General features: G+C 38.8%; 1 protein-coding gene across 1 annotated transcript in view; it reads right to left on the reverse strand.

The window, feature by feature from the left end:
- Positions 1 to 4,015: 4,015 nt before the first annotated feature.
- LOC140932764 (uncharacterized) overlaps positions 4,016 to 17,278 on the reverse strand; it is a 34,744-nt gene continuing 21,481 nt past the window's right edge. Inside the window, exons 14-16 of the mRNA XM_073382276.1 lie at positions 10,880 to 10,954; positions 5,452 to 5,499; positions 4,016 to 4,795 (exon numbers count right to left, since the gene is read on the reverse strand). Of these exons, the coding sequence (XP_073238377.1) occupies positions 4,701 to 4,795; positions 5,452 to 5,499; positions 10,880 to 10,954 (218 nt within the window). The 3' untranslated portion in view covers positions 4,016 to 4,700. The remainder of the gene's footprint in view (positions 4,796 to 5,451; positions 5,500 to 10,879; positions 10,955 to 17,278) is intronic.

Consider the following 17,278-nt stretch of genomic DNA (forward strand, 5'->3'; position numbering starts at 1 on the left):
AATTATACCATTTTTTTGATGTTCGAAAATCCTAGGAGAAGCAGGCAAGCAAGAAATTTTAAAATTCTAGATCTCAAATCGTCTTCCGAACAGATAATTTTCCGAAAATTGTCGTTGGGTACCCCTGTTCCTTTTCAGTTGGCAAGTTTCGCTGTTGACTGATAATTTTGCTGAAGCAATTCTTAATCTTCAGCCTGTTCAAAAGATTATTTATTATCTGGTAAAAAAATAACCCAGCTGTGCATACCAGACGGTATTTTACGACGCTAGCAATATTCTTAAGTATTTTGTAAGTCCAAACTGCTTACGGAGAGAATAACTTATTTATGCTCTCAACTCTCACTAATAAAACAAACAGTATGATACAATAACAATGAGTTTATTGTGTTGGAGGAAAAGGACGGTACAGCAGTGCCCATAATATTCGACCTGAAAACAACTTAAGTAAGACAGTTCGGTGCATATATCAGTTCGACCGTCAATTAGTTTTTCTTGCATTCTCATCATGCCCAGGGACAGTGAGGTTTTTGAGGATTCTAGCACTGGCTTTGTAGGCTCTTTTGATGATCTTAGAGCTTACCAAAAGTTTTCTCATCTGAAGCGTGAACTCTCGGACGATCAAGCTGAATCTTCGTTTTCTTTCGTTAAGAAACTCAAGTCTGAAACGAACTATACCAAGCAGTCACTATAAACTCTGTTTTATCTGACAAATTACCAGTTAAGCAATAGAAAACGTTTTCCGTGTTTGCATAGCCTGATATAAACACGAGAGGGGTTGGGAGAATTCGAGACAGTTATGCAAACGCGAGACGAAGAGAAGAGAAATTCTTACCAGTCGCAAAATCTTGTCCACAAAGTCTTGCACGCGTAATCAGTTCTTGTTTTGCAAAAAGATGCTTTGCAAAATACGGATTTTTCTCGCTTAAAACGGTCAGCTTAAGCGAAGAAAAATGTACACACCTTCTTTGTAACGATTTTCCAAGTTTCAGCCGATGAAGGAATGGGTAAATAAAGTAAACTTTTTGAGTTTTGAACTCGAAAACTTTTTCAAATTTGTGCTTGCGTGATTAGCGCGTGAAAAGCCAAACAACTTGACGCCACAACCATGTTTACATACTCTCATGCAAACACTCCTCTCGGCCAATCAGAGCGCGCGCACTATCTTAGTTATTTTATAATAGTCAGTGGTGTACTGCAGGGAAGCGTTCTTGGAGTATTACTGTTCAGTATTTATGTAATGACCTACTAAATGTTTGTCAAAATTGTTCAACCGCGTGTTACTTGGATGACACCAAGTTTCTCTTGTCTTTTACCGTGAACGACTCTGCTCGTGTTATAGAAAGTGTTAATAGTGAGCTTAAGATCCGACGACGGCGAAATTCTGCGACGGCAGACTTGGTCGAGGGGGTTTGGGGTGAGGTCGCCGTCGCAATGGCGCGAAAAATAGCATTAAGAAAGCTCGCGCGACGGCGGGTTGTCGTAACGCCTTTTCCTGATGAAGTTTAGAAATAAATACAAGAGTGATGACTAATTTTAGAAAGGTTCGTGAATTGTTACTGACAAGTTTCGATGATGACAACATTTCAGAAGACGAATTTTTACTGTTGTATGATGTCAACAGATCTAAAAATCCGGATTTTCCCTACCAGAATTACGAACATTTTGACCCCGAGAGGCTTGACGAAAAGATGAGTGACATAATCCATTGGACCTCAATTTAATGCCAAAACAAGTCTACGATATCATAATTGTTAATAAACACAGCAATAAACACAAGAAAAAACTTGTAAACCTTACTGGGTTGCTTTCTTTGTCGAGTTGACCGAGTCCATGGCGATTAACGAGTCAAACTGTTTAGAGAGGGCAAACAAATTTAATTTAAATACCGTGTTCAAATCGTTTAAGTCGCTTAGAAATTCAACAAGAATGGTCTACTGAGAATAAACTGTCACCAGTACTAAAGAATTTCGCTCAAAATGTGTTTAAATGGCATTATTTTGATCAAGTTTACTCACGTTTTACACACGACGGCAAAATGGCCTTCTTCACGTCACAGACAAAGCCGTTACGGCGGGAAACTTTGCAACGACGGCAGCCGGAAGTCTTTCTAGCAGTAATTTCACTTCCGCTCGCCGTCACAGACGTCTGCCGTCGTCGGATCTTAAGCAGGCTATTAATACCGACTTACAACGGATTCGCAACTGGTATTTCGATAATTGCTTAATGCTCAATCCAGATAACACGAGTAACATGATATCTGACACGTAGACAGATAATCATCTTGAATCTTGAGTTGTGTTTTGTCTCTTGCTAATAGCGTAACGTTACAGCTTTACTCAAGAAAGGAAATTTCCTTCTTTTATCCAACCGTCCGAAGGCAGCTCTTTAGTGTATTATCCTCTGCTAAACGCCCTCAAAGAAAACTTTTTGAAGCGGACTGTTATCTACTGTGAGCTCTGTCATCTCAAGCTAAATTACGAAGTTCGCGCGTAAAAATTTAAACACTGATATTATGAAACATCTCAGCACCGTTGGTCCCCGAATAAATTCAGCCTTAATTAGCCGTATTTATACTACAGGACGTGTAAGACGTCTGAGACGACTTAGACGTCTAGTATAAATACGGGAAATAAGGCAGACGCATTAAACGTCAGACGAATAAAACGTCTGAAGTTAAGTGCGTCCGATCGACACACTTAACAGATGAACAAGACGCTTAAATTCGTTCCCGTGGGATGCATTGGTCAATGGAAGCATAATAGCGTTCTATCTGAATTTGGAAAAATTAGGGAAAGCCGAAAGATGTGCCATGTTAGTAGTATCGATGAGTAGGTTACCTGATCGGGTTGGTTTGATGTGTTTATGACTGAAATTATACTGTGGTTGATCTTGTTTTGATCTATTGCCATGTAGGTATTTTCGTAGCGCGATTTGGACAAGAAACAGATGTTTTGCTGGTTTAGTCACGTAAACCTGTTTTTATGATTTCCCATATTTTTCTTTTAGGGATTATAAAAGCTTTACCATCATTACACAGCTCCTCTTTAATACAATTAATGCGGTCTCAAGGAAAATACACACGCCTCCTGGAAATATTAAAGGAGGGGATGCCTTGGTATCATCTAAAAAAAACGTATTTGGTGAAGAACTTTAAGAAATTGTTATTTTTGTTATTATTATTTCTAGTATTTTGCTTAAATGTGAGAGGGTCTTGCCCCTTCCCACCGCGGGCCCCCTAAACTACAGTAAAGCGGGCAACAGACAACGTGCAACTTGTTCTGCAACATTGCTACAAAACGAGTTGAATAGCGATGTTCCGCGTTTTGCCACCTGCGTTCAAACCTGTTTTGCAACAAATAAGGTGGTAAGGGTTTTTTTCGTGGGTGGTAAAAGGCGCAAAATCGCTATTCAACTCGTTTTGCAGCAGAGTCGCAAAAAAAGTTGCACGTTTTCTGTTGCCCGTTACATTGAAAGAGCATAGCAATATTAGTAGGTTCGATTATTTACGGAGAAATTCCCTTTTTAGAAAAACGAAAAAAAAATTGCCGGTATGGCTCATTCACGTTTTATACAGCTATTTCGAAAAAGGTTGTCGGAAAAAGTGTGTACGCGACAATCCCGAAAGGTAATATGGGATATGATCAATGCACTTTTCGTGACACTGTGGATGACGAATCTACGTTTGTTGCTTTCCTTTAGCACTCGCAAACATACGTCCATGACTTCTCGTGCCATTCTTTGAAATTTCTTTGAAAAACAGTGAACTCAAGATCACCCACAATACCTTTCGAGATTGTCGCGTGCACTTTTTCCGACAACCTTTCTTGAAATAGCTGTATACGGCTGCACTTTCTATAGAAATTTCTTTGGGTTAACTCGTATGCAAATAGCCAAAATTGTAAACAGTTACGTCAGTAAGCATTCGCCTGTGCCTTATCGGGACTTATTTTTTGCTGAAGGGATGTACTACTAAAGGTTATCGCAAAGATAAGAAAAAGACCATTTCAAACAAGGCTGAACACTACGGTAATTTGTTTACTTCATCTATAACTCTAACTACATCATTCATTTTAATGGAAACAGCAATAGTTATTACAACAGGTTATAGCACTGAGTCTCATACGCAGCAGATATTTGTATCGTCATGCAAGGCTGCGCTCAAACTATAAAGAAGCATATCGTTGCGTAAGAAATCGGTTAAGCCAGGTTCCTAAGGGCCGTAAAATAACTCTCAAAAAATGAAAACAAAGATGGATATGAAAAATAAGTTTATCCCTGCGCCTGCTTTGGGGGAGGCGGGGGGGGGGGGGGGGGGTGAGGAGGAGGGATAAAATACTAACTAATTTACGCTACATGAGAATGGAGCTACAAGGTATATATATAGTCAAATATGTCAAAGCGACCTTTTTTCTCTCGCACTTTTTTTTCTCTAAACCTACTGACAGTCTTTCCTCAAGGTACAAAACTAAGTTATTGTTGAGCGTATTTCCCTGTTTTAATAAGCCATTTCTGAGTTCCAAAAACTCACTTTCAAAACGAGGCTAAGGGCAAAAACGTCATTGTGAAAACGAGTTTCATTTGCATGAGAATTAAAAATCAATTTCGCATCAATGGCTTTGCACTTAGCCTCGCTTTGAAAAAGAGGCTTTGCAGAACTCGGAAGTGACCTTTTCCTAGCAACGACGAACTCCTTCGACAGTCTATGGCACAAACGTCATCACTACGAATGACAAGAAAAGGCAAAGGATAAATGGTCCTCTGGTCACCAGACTACTGCTTTCAGGTCGCGGTGTTCCTGTAAATTAATTACAATTTGACATATTAGTTGACGAATTTACCCAAAAACATCGCGTTCTCTTAGAAAGCAAGTAAACCTGCTACAAAAAATACTTATAAATTTGACGTTTTAGCACATCATTACTCTGAAGGACTGTTTATTTCAAATTTCATGTCAGTCACGTCCATATGTACGCAAAATTCTTCGTGTACGCGAGGTTTTTTAAAAGTTCACATTGCGCGTGTGTCTATTTCGCGTTTTTCATATATATTTATTTCTATCTATCGGGTTGATGAATCTCATCAGTTGTTGGCAACAAACCCGCTACAAGACAAACTTAGCCCGATTGTTTATGCGGCCGTTTTAGCCGCCAAAAAAACATCTTTGGCGATGAAAATAATTCTTGAAAGAGAAAATGGAAGGAAATTGAAGTATTAGTTTCTGAATAAGAGCCAAAATCGGGGTATAAAACGTTTGTATTGTATCTCGCTTTGCAGACTAGGTTTGTCGGCTGTCAGCCATTTTTCTTCAAATACGATGAAATGCCTCTTTAAGACACAAAGAGGCCTCTGTGGAGCAGACACGAGCCCAATAAGCACATGCGATGGCTTTACGGAAATGCTGAAAAAGCTCTTTTTTCCGGATATATCAAGAGTGCTACTGACATAACTCACCTCGGCGAATCCTGAACTTGATTTGATTGGGAAGGTTACAGTCTCGTTCTGCGTAGCAATATAAAACAGGTTAAATTTATCCAGTGAGCTTAAGAGGCCTAAATTTATTAAATTTTCAGTCAAACCCCGCTTTAAGTAAACCTCCTTAAGGTCGCGGGGGACACCTATCTATGAATAAATTCATATGGGAAAAATTTTGCTTGTGCTACATCTTTTAAAACGCTTATATCTCGGCTGTTGTAGAGACGATTAAGATAAAATTTTACGGCGACATTGTCAAATGATGGACGTTTAGGAGGGTTGTCGCGCTTTACATCGATACTTCAAGCCACAGTCGTAACAAGTTGGGAAATCGTGATTTTGTGTCCAAGTTTGCGAGAAGAACGGAAGACAGCACTCTGATTCCTCGCGAAGAGAGTTTATAATCTCGTCGCGCGCGGTAGCGCGGAACCGCGCGTGTTCTTAGCCAGGTGCAAAATTGGATGCCCCATATTTCTATCTTTCTGTGAACAAATGCTTGGTCAACTTCGTTCCCAGGGTTCTCTCCTACCCGTTCTACGGAGAGCGAGCGAGAGCGAGAGACCCTGGGAGATTACAAAAAAAAAAAAAATGGAGGGAGGGGCCATCAGGTCAGAAGTTTGACGATACTTAGCTTACCCCGGCAAGAAGACTACATGCTTAAAAAAACATCTCTGGGTTGTGTCACAGTAACAAAACTCATTCCATTGAATTTGGCTGCACGAGGTCAAAATATCGAGAACTCAGACGCCTAAAAAGGTTTATACACCTTTTAGTCACGCAAATTTGAGTTGCTGTAGGCTTTGTAAATCTGTAGGTGATATCTCACACTCAAAGAATTTGTTTGCGAAGAATAATCTAGCGCTGCTCGCATCCGTGGAAGAACCTTATGGCGGTTCCTTGTCACAGAGCGAACTGTTGCCACGTTTAGTATGTAGACCGTGTGAAAGGCGATTTCAAGAATATCATAACGGAGACTCGACAGTCCTTTGAAAGAGTCAAGAGATGCATCGAAGTCTCTCGATCTGCTCCGCGAACACTGAAAAGCTCAAAAGTAAATAAGCCTGTCCGAAGCAGTCGACGTGGACTTAATTTCGGGCCGCGGGGTGATAAGGTGTGTGGGCCTATTTTCTTTATTTATATTTCTTTAATATTTCTTTGTTAGCAAGCAGTTCTTCAGTCCTTTGCATCTGAACTTTTCGCGTACATTTCTCATGCGGACTCCCTTTTGCGAAATTTTTCGATTATGTAATATAAGCGGAAATTTGATTATCACGCTGCCTGATTTTTTTCCATTTTGGTCGATAATTCATACTCCCATTTGTTTATTTTTTTTTCTTCGCAGTATGACCGATGTAATTCATTAGAAACCTCAGATCGAAAAGGAAGCACATCTGAACGTCAGGTGTGATCATACTATGTTTTGCCCGCCTCTTGAGGCTTCAAGAAAACACTTCAGTTGTTTACATCTGCAGCTACCAAGTCAGCCCCACCGCGAGATCTTTTTGCAATTTGTTAGAAATCCTCTTTGAAACCTTTCGCTGAAATAATTACCCTAGTTGACTGACGAATAATTTTACACGAGCCATTTTTTTTTTATTATGAATCAACTCAAATTCCTAATTTTTAAAAAGTAACATGCAAAATTGAAAATCTACAAGCTAACATGTCAACAGCTCCACGCCAACAATCAAGTAGGATGAATTATTGATAAAACAAAGTCACATGAATGTCGAAAAAAGAATTGCCTTTCTCATTCATTGCCTGACAGGAAATACCTGTAATATTTTGATACGTACATAATATTTGATCATTCAAATAACCTACCTAATTATTTAAATCATGTGTGCTGAGAAGTCATGGGAAATACTTTCTTTTTTTAAAATTGTAAAATAATATTTCCAAACCGTTATTTTCGGCTTGAAGGCACCTGTATATAGTACTAAAGTGAGACGTCATAAAAATGAAATTTCTGAAATCGTGGGATTTGTCAGGATATTCTGAAAGAACAATGTGCAAGAGGCCTACTTGCAAAAAATGAGCATTTCTGGGCAAATTGTCTGTGAGATAGTAACCCAGTTATGCTTAGAAACTCCATACAAACCCTGCTAAATTTTTTTGGGTCGATCCCATTTTTGGCAAGTAGGCCTCGAGGACATTAAATTAACTGCAAAAACCGTGGACGAAGATCCTGCTAGTTGTAAACGTTGGATCTCTAGAAAAGAGATCAAATCAGCCAAAATATAAAGAACCAAGAACGAGAAGTCCAAAGACTACTGCAAAGCTGATTTAAAACAACGTGTATTGTTTTTTAAAACAATATTTCGGCTGGCCATACCAGCTTTCTTCAGGTTTTTGTAAACCTGAAGAAGGCTGGTATGGTCAGTCAGCCGAAATATTGTTATAAAAAACAATATCTTGTTTTAAATCAGCTTTGCAGTAGTCTTTGGACTTCTCGTTCTTGGTTTTCTTGGACATTGTTCTTTCAGAATATCCTGACAAATCCCATAACTTAATTTTTATGACGTCATCACTTTATTACTCTATTACAGAGGATGAAATGATGAGCATGTTCCTCTCTCTCTCTCGCTCCGTAGGGCGGGTAGAAGAGAACATTGGGAACGAGGTTAATGCTTCGTGTCTGCAAGGTGTCCGCCATCGACGTCATGTAGCGTTACGTCATGGAGCATTTTGCGTTTCCAGGCAACATAGACTTTGCCGCCGATGACCACGGCACACGTTTTTTGTTTCATTCATGAAAGGCTGATATTTTTATTCATCGTCTGTGGATAATATTTACAATCGGTGAATCACGAGCAATTTCCCATACAAATGACACATGAGGAAGCACAACAAGTGGCTGTAATTCATCGCCGGCTAAAATTTTCCACCCAAACTCCTCTGGCGAACGTCGACTTACATTCATCGGCAAGCGGATCCAAGAAGACAACCGCGAAGTACAGAGAACATCACTTAGCACAGCGAAGGCAACGTCGTCAACACAGCGACCACAAACATGTACAGAGGCAGCGACAAAATACTACAACGACATTGTAAACGAAACCGATTAAGTGAGGGAACACCGACTGCCGACGTTCAAAAAGCGACGTGAAGATTAGGCAATGATTGAAGTTAAAAGTCAAAATTATTTTCTTCGATGCAGCAATAAGCAGCAAGAGTTGGACGATCTCTACAATGCACGTCAAGAATATCTTTGTAACGGACTGAGGACATCCGATCAGCCTTTACATCATGAGCAACGATGGATTTGGCAGAAAGCTTTATTATATAAAGAATAGTTATGTGTGACACGTGCGGAAGCGTTACATTTGTAAACAATATCCTTCCTGAACAAATTTTCATTACATTTACTTCCCCAAAACCATCCCAAGTAAAATATATTATCTATGTATAGCAAGCAGCCTTATACATAAACACAGCTGTGTCTTTTACGTCAAGCATAACAAAAATTTGTTATTGTTGGCCTCCTATTTTTGATCGTATTTTTAATATTCGAAAAGAACATCTGTATTTCAGATCTCCTCGCAATATTAGTGTGTGACATGTGTTACCATGCCAGGAAAATTAATTCTTTCCCCTGTAACGGACAATTTAGCAAGTCAGGGAAAATTTAACTGTTTCAAAGAAGTCAGAGGGAGGTGACATATTCCTGCATATTCCCCGAAGTTAATCATGTTCCATTGGCCGAATATTGTTTCAAGAAATTCAACGACAAGCAGAGATAGGGTTTTCCTATAAGACCAACCATTCTGCACTTAACATTAACGATAAATTCCTGTAATAAATTGGTGGAGAGGATTGCTGTGATGCAAACACTCTCTTGCTGTAGTTTACTTAACAAATTAATATTTTTTTCTCCAATTACCAGCATGCACTTGTTATTTTCACTTCAGTATTATCTCCTATCATTTCATCACTTAGTACTAATGACACACTTCACAAGTAATTATTATTTAACAGTTAATGAATGAGGCTGAGTATCTCATGAAGAATTATGGAGATCGAGGAGGGTGTTATCCGTCGAGGCCGTAGGCCGAGGCGGATAACACCCTCCGAGATCTCCATAATTCTTCATATGATACGAAAGTCGAATTCAATAACTGTTTTATTATTCATTCAAAATAATTCCTAGTTTAAAAACATAGCTAAATATGCTTACCTCCATCGATCCATCGATGTTTAGTTCACCTTCGATAGTGTACGTTTAGGTTTGTCCAGCTCCGCAAATATTCTCCAAATAGCAGATGTCGCCCTTCGAGTTGTCTTCTTGCTATTCTTGCCATGTTTTTAGCTATTTTTTCGCCTAGTTCTTACTCTTGAGACGAGTGAAATGTCCGCCATTTTTTCAAGTTCACAACCAAAACAACTCAACCTCATCCCCAGGACTTCTCGGTTAACGGTGCCTTAACCCGCGAGAACGCCGCATTTTTGACGTCATTTCCCCGTTAAAGTCAAAATTATTCCAAATTTCGTCTTCAGTAACTGGTTATGGTGAATTAAACGTGTGCTTTTAGCCAATCAGAATCGGGAAATATTTTGAATGAATAATACTACACATTAAAGATAGCATGGGTTAGCTTCATCTTCGCCTGCAGTTATTGACTATCACACCCATTTTTTTTTACTACAATTACATGTGTAGGAGGGTCAGATGGAGTGAACACGGGACCTATGAAACTTTGGCTACCCTTCCTTAACAACACCAACCCCATTTAAATCTCAGAAAATTTTTTTTAATAAAAGAGCACTGGGTTCAAATTTACTCCAACCAAAAGAGATTAACTAAATCTCACCTTCCAATATTTACAGAGCCAGTGCTGAAACCCTCCCTCCCGAGCTACACAATTCACCTCAATTCTCTCCCCTTCCATCCCTGACATTATGGGCCTCCCCCCCCCCCCGAGCTTTGCGAGGTTCTGCGATACACGCATTTCTACTTTTATTAATAAATGATCGGTCAAAACCTGCAGTGTATTATGTATTGAGCAGATTTTTCAATTTAAAGTTTGCCAGCAAGATATAATCGTTTAAATGAGCAAAATCTGTCATCCCTGAAATTAACGCCTTATATCATTTTATAAAAGCGCTCTTTTAGAATTCCACTCAATACATAAGACATTACAGTGTACCAAGTTTACCCCTTCGCAGTACCAGCTCGTGAAGTTTTGTATCGGCGCGGAATTCTTGGACAAAACATTGTCGGGAAAAGTCAGATTTTGAAACTCGAGAAAGTGTCCCGACTAAAGCCAAGTTTCAGCCAAAATATGGTTAATTACATTCCGCGCTTTAATTTTGTTTATAAGACCACATTTATACTACTTTACGTAGGTAAAACATGAAGAAGTAACGAAAAAAATTCAAAGTGAAGAACGTTTTTAATTAGAATCACCTGCGCATGTCAGAGACGAGGCTTCTCCGTAGATTCCGATGTTGATTGGAGGACAAGTTTCAGATGAATTATACCCTACAGGATATAAATACAGTTTTGTTTAGTGTGTCATTTCTAAAAGGGACACAGTCAGCTGATGCACATGCGCATTAGATACCATTTCTCAGCTGATTTGCATATCACAAGACGCGCGTGAGACAGAAAGTGAGAAGCGCATCCAGAATACTCCAAACAAACCTTTTAGAGTTGAACTTGTTACAAGCCGAAATCGTGATTATAGATCCTATGCCATATCAGAGCACTCATTCTTTATATGCCATTTATATTGAGAATTTACCGATGGATTTTTCCAGGGAGAGCCAAACATCTACGAATACTTCTGAATTCGATCATCAGCGGAGATAAGAAATGACACGGAGTCTGCATGAATCATTGTCGAAGGTTCACGGTCGTGAAAGCTTGATTTTCCAAACATATATAACCTTTTCCATCGATTTTCGAAAGATACATATAACGATTATTTGCTTGCCAATGTTATTGATTCATTTCTTTTGTTATCTTGGTAAACGAAGGCGATTTCTCCCACCCGGCGCCTACACGTTTCTCATTTCTTCTTTTCATATTCCTTTGGATACTGTTTTTAACCAAATATGATAAAATAATGTTAAAGGATGAGTTAAAGTTTGCTCAAAAAGAGGTTTTTGTTAAAGATCGAGGATCGAATGAAACACTAGGCTATCATGAAGTGAATGAGCCTGAAAGGTTTTGGTACATCTCTTTGTATTAAAGGGACACAGTCAACTATGGGACTGCGCTGACCTGGACACTACTTTTGCCAGTTTGAAAAGCGTTTACCTTAACCCGAAATCAAATATACGCGTTGGATACATCTAGAAATCCGCTTGAATCTTAGGTTTACGCCAGAGTTGATTTTCCCGATTTGGTATAACGAATCCAGCTCATTTTGGTACCGGATTCGTTTCTCAGTTTACACGCACATACTTGAATTGTCAGGGCAAAACGCGGATAGCACACAGAGGAAATCGTACCGGTCTAGTCGCGTATCGGAGGTTTTGAATCGGGAATACTTTGTATCTGATTAAAGTTCAATCTGCATATGTTCTGAAGTTTAAAAAAATTACCAACGAATACAGTTACTCTTTTCGGCCTGCGATCATTTGAATTAGCGGTAAAACAAAACTGCTTGGTAACCCTTCCCGAATGAATGTTCTCGGATTTATCGACTTATTTTTACAGGTTGGGAAATTGAATACGTTTCATCATTCGATACAAATTTTCCTTTTCATTGGCCGAAAAGCCCACAACCTGACCTGCAAATAACTGCCTACAAATAATGGTCTGGTCATGGCTGGAAATAATATTCTGCTCATGCACAAACGCAACCAGGCTTTTCTCCTTCTTGCGATCGCTCTTGCGTGAAAAGTGGCAGATCGCTTCGCTTCCAGAAGATATTCATTAAAACATAGGCACGTTTTACGTGCATGAGCTATTTTGAATGCTTCACTGTAACAGTATCGGCAATCTACTGTTTTAATCCTAATTAAGGCTGTGTTTTGTGCGAAATTGGGTATTGCTGTACGTTAATGAAAACGAGAACCGCTGCACATAGCTGATTCGATCCTCATACTATAGATTCACTTTTCTTTTTCTTTCCTTCTCACATCTGGTGCAAAATAGACAAATTGTTAAAGTACTATGAGTATCAACTCACCAAAAGTTGCTTAGAGAGAAGAATCGAAGGTTTCAAGGTTTCTTCAAGGTTTTAGATGGTTGCATCATCACTATTTACGAGGTTGTCACGTGCGATTCTACTTTAATGAAGGTGTTATAAGTTATTGCTTGTTAAAAGAAAAGAGTCTTTGCTTAACTTCGAAAAACTAAAGATATCTTCATACGCTCAAGTTACTAATATATAGATTTAGCCAGGGGTAAAAGCGAAGCTCCTATTAATAAATTTATAATTTAAATCAAACAATGAACTTGTAATCCACAAATCAGTTAACTTAAGGGCACATTTATGTGACTTTTGAGAGAAAGGCTAAGTTATTTTCGAGTGAAACATCTTACATCGAGTTGATAGCCTTATATGTACACCCAATAAATCAAAAACATCTTCGATCACATTCAAGAGCCATAATGGCTCTTGATCACAGTAGATTAGGCCTCGAAAACAAATTCTTGGAAAAGAAAGCAGGCCGAATTTTTTTGCGTTCCACAGGTTTACTTTACAAATATACCTCGATTTTTGAAAACCGGGTTAGCAAAAATATCAACTCAATCTACTACTTGACAATTTAAAACAACAAAACTCATTCAAAGGCCGATTAAGAGCCTTTATTGGACAACGGGCAGTAAGTTAATGGTCCCTAGAAGCATTCCAACGAGTCCAAATTTAAAATCACCCAAATTTTTAGAACATCTATTCAGTAAACTGACTTCGCGAAGTTTCAAACCGGTGTCATTTCAGTCTAGAAATTTCTAGAAATTCTTTTTGTACTGCAACGAAAGAGTGCCTGGTTAAGGCTTACATAACAACTTAAATAGTTAGCAAAACAGTGCTTTTTTCGCGATCCGATAAACAACAGGATTCCGCATGGAATAGACAACAAACTGAATGAAACAGTGCACAAATTATCACCTTCTTATCCGCAGTGCAAAAACCGGCCTATGGTGCAATGCCATTAGAGCCCGCTGAAACTAGACGTAGATCCAATTTTCCTGAGTCGGGAGTTCCTTCCAAGGTACAGTTAGCTAAGCTAAACACCGACGAAACAATACTGATGGCTGGCACAGAGTATTTTGGCGAAACCGCAGTTCAACCACACAATCACACACTTTCAAGGCACTTAAAGAAAAAGCAATGGTACACAGAAAAAAAGCAATGGTACACAGAAGACGATTTCTCAAAATCTACTCATCAAAATTTTGTGATATTTGGCAGAACTTTTACTTTTATCGTATTGTAAATTATGAGAACTTTAAAATGGAAGTTGAACAGATGAATTTTGTGACACATTTAATAATTACACTGCAATTATATTTTTGATTATCTGAAAACCCGTCTGTTAAAATTTGGTCAAATAAGTTTCAAATGGTAATGATTAAACATAGTAAGCTGTGTGCAAATTTATAGGAAAAATCTAATGAGCGAATTTTATGTAGACTGAGCAAAAGTGAAATTTTAAGGTTGTAGTCAATCGTTCATGTTGCCATGGAAACTAAAAAAACGTCAAATTTTACCTGTCAATCGAAATCTTTCATCAGTATGTTCTTTAGTTCCCAAATTTCAGCTTGTGAGCTGCAACCTTTCTCACGCATTGATTTGGCAAATGACATATACTCACAAACTGCCAAAACCGTGCTCAGCCACCTTAAGCCGGCCTCCCGGTGTTTGCTTTTTTCAAAGACGAACTCTTCTCCTCGAAAAAGAATATCCCTCAAAGGTTTCTTTCTACAGCCAAATTTATAACTAAATATTCTTCGGAACGTTTTCTCTCTATTTGAGGTGAGAAAATATATCTGAAGGCCTTTTAAAGCTCTGTAAGCTTATATCAAACCTGATACTAGATCAGGTCATTGACAAAAATCTTACAAACGTGCATAAACTTGCCGCATAAACTGTGATCGACTTCATGAAATTAGATATAAAAAAACAAACATCAAATACAATAATTACTCAGGCTTACCATTTGAGATTCAGTTCCTAAAAGCTATCAAGGACGGCCACAGTTGCTTGAGACTTTTAAACCCTCTAACGCATTAAGCAAGGTGAAAAACGAAAACGATGCCATCCGAAATCGGATTACCGAATTTGGACAAGCGACGCATTTCTCAACCAAAAACCCAATAAACAAACCAGCCATGAATAACAGAAGACTCTTGATAGTAGCTGTATTTCATTTTGTACATCCAGTGGAAAAAGACGGTTAAAAACATCACAAGTTGACGCAAAACTCTCAGCTTCAGCTGTCAAAGTAAACAAGTTTCAAGATGCTGCATAAATTTTCTGCATGAACTCGCCTGTCAAATTTTGACCAATCAGAGCACAAAAATTGGACGTAGAGCGTGACAAGCGCGTGACCATGGTAAGAAAAGGTCTTCCCCGCCTGTATTTTTAAAAAACTCGCTTAAATTTTTAGCGTCCGAGGTCGGTTTGAAATCAAAATCTTAATAGTGCGGGTGATAGTGATATAAAGACAACATATTTCATATGAAAGAAAATCGCTCAAAGTTTTCTTTCTACAGCCAAATTTATAACTAAATATTCTTCAGAACGTTTTCTTTCTAGAAAATATATCTAAAGGCTTTTTAAAGTTCTGTAAGCTTATATCAAACTTGATACTAGGTTAGATCATTGTCCTAAATCTTGCAAACGTGCATAAACTGTGCATAAACCGCATAAACTGTGCTCGACTTCATGAAATTAGATATAAAAAAAACAAACATCAAATATAATAATTACTCAGGCTTTCCATTCGAGATGCAGCTCCTGAAAGCTATGAAGTACGGTCAGAATCGCTTGAGACTTTTGAACCCTCTTACGCATCAAGCAAGGTGAAAAACGAAAACGATGCCATCCAAAATCGGATTTTCGACTCTGACAAGCGACGCATCTCTCAACCAAAAAAACACTAAACAAACTAGCCATAAATAACAGAAGACTCTTGAAAGCAGCTGTATTTCATTTTGTACATCCAGTGGAGAAAGACGGTTAAAAACATCACAAGTTGACACAAAACTCTCAGCTTCAGCTGTCAAAATAAACAAGTTTCAAGATGCTGCATACATTTTCCGCATGAACTGACCTGTTAAATTTTGACCAATAAGAGCATAAAAATTGGACGTAGAGCGTGACCAACGCGTGACATTGGTAAGAAAAGGTCTTCCCCGCCAGTATTTCTAATTAACTAGCTGAATTTGAAGTCAAACTCTTAATAGTGCGAGGCGATAGAGACATAAACACAACATATTTCATATGAATTAAAAAATAAAAATGAACTTGAGCCTGCGATCATTTGAAAACTAGAAACTTGTCAGCGGATAACTTCAAAAAAGTACTCGACCTCGATGGGTCGACACTTGAGCCCGCGATACGGTCAGGTGATACTGGTCAGCGGATACCTTGTTTTGACGGTTGTCGATTGATCCATGGATATTATACACTTATTGTTGTATTTCTAGACTTTCATTTCAACAGCGACAAAAGATAACCGGAGCGAACTAAAACAGTCGACTGGGTACTTATAAAAACACCAATTTAATTCTAAAAACTACTGAATGAATGATTTACAAAGTACTTTCCTTATATTATCTGCATGATTTTTCTCCACTAGCTGCTGTTTCTCTTCTGGTATAACTTTTAAAATCGTTGCTTTTTTAGCTTGAGGCTTCGTGTTAGTGTTGTTGTGTTCATTCACGAAAAAGAAAACTGGCAGTGTTTTTCCCTTCTTCTGTGACGCCACTTTCCACCATAATTTGATCACCTGCTGTAATGTATCCCGAGCGGGGGAACATTGCTTAATGTATCACGATCGGGATACATTTGATTTTAGTTAAGGACACGTGACCAAGAATCAACCAATGGCAGTCCCTGTTTAGTTGAGTGAAAGTCTAGGAATATAACAATATCCATGATTGATCACCACATTGATGTGCAATCATTTTACCCTCGGCTCCCAAAGCAGTTAAAAAGTGTGAAAGTAAACATTGGTTTTCCTGTGGTGCGGACGGACGGACGGGCGGTCGGTCGGTCGGTCGGTGTACGGTCACGTGATTACCAAATTTTCTGAGATGGGTAGATTTCCTTAGCTATGGGGCTCCGCCCACGCGCGCGCTTCGCACTTCTCCGCTATCAATTATTCTCATAAATACGTGCGTTGTACCGTTTGCGATAGCCGAGTTAGGTCAGAAATGTCTTAAAGCAGCATCTACAATAAAATATTAAGGCGCCGAACTTTTCATGAGCCAAACCTAATACACTGAATTATGTACATAAAAAGTTCGGCGTCTGAATCAGTTAGTAACGCCTGTTTCAATTTGGAACGGCTCAGCCGTTCTTTTCGACTAGTCTGGCCGAGAATTTCGCCTTTCGGGCGACTCTGGAACGGCTTTATTCAGACGCCAAACTTTTCATGTACCGAACCTAATGCATAAATTATTATGCCTTTTGAACTTAATTCAGCTGTAATTAAGATCGGCTTCTGAATCAATTCAGCCGATCTAAATAATTTGGGTCGGCTTTAATTCGAATCAGGTTCGGCTCATGAAGAGATCGGGGTCCGAACTGGACCTTAAACAGCTGTATCAGCGTACACAGCGTTTGAATCATGAAGATATTTGATGTAATGCTTTTAAACACCGGTAGCCGTAATAAAAGAC

The sequence above is a fragment of the Porites lutea genome, chromosome 4 (genome assembly GCF_958299795.1).
Source record: "Porites lutea chromosome 4, jaPorLute2.1, whole genome shotgun sequence".
In the NCBI taxonomy this organism is placed as follows: domain Eukaryota; kingdom Metazoa; phylum Cnidaria; class Anthozoa; order Scleractinia; family Poritidae; genus Porites; species Porites lutea.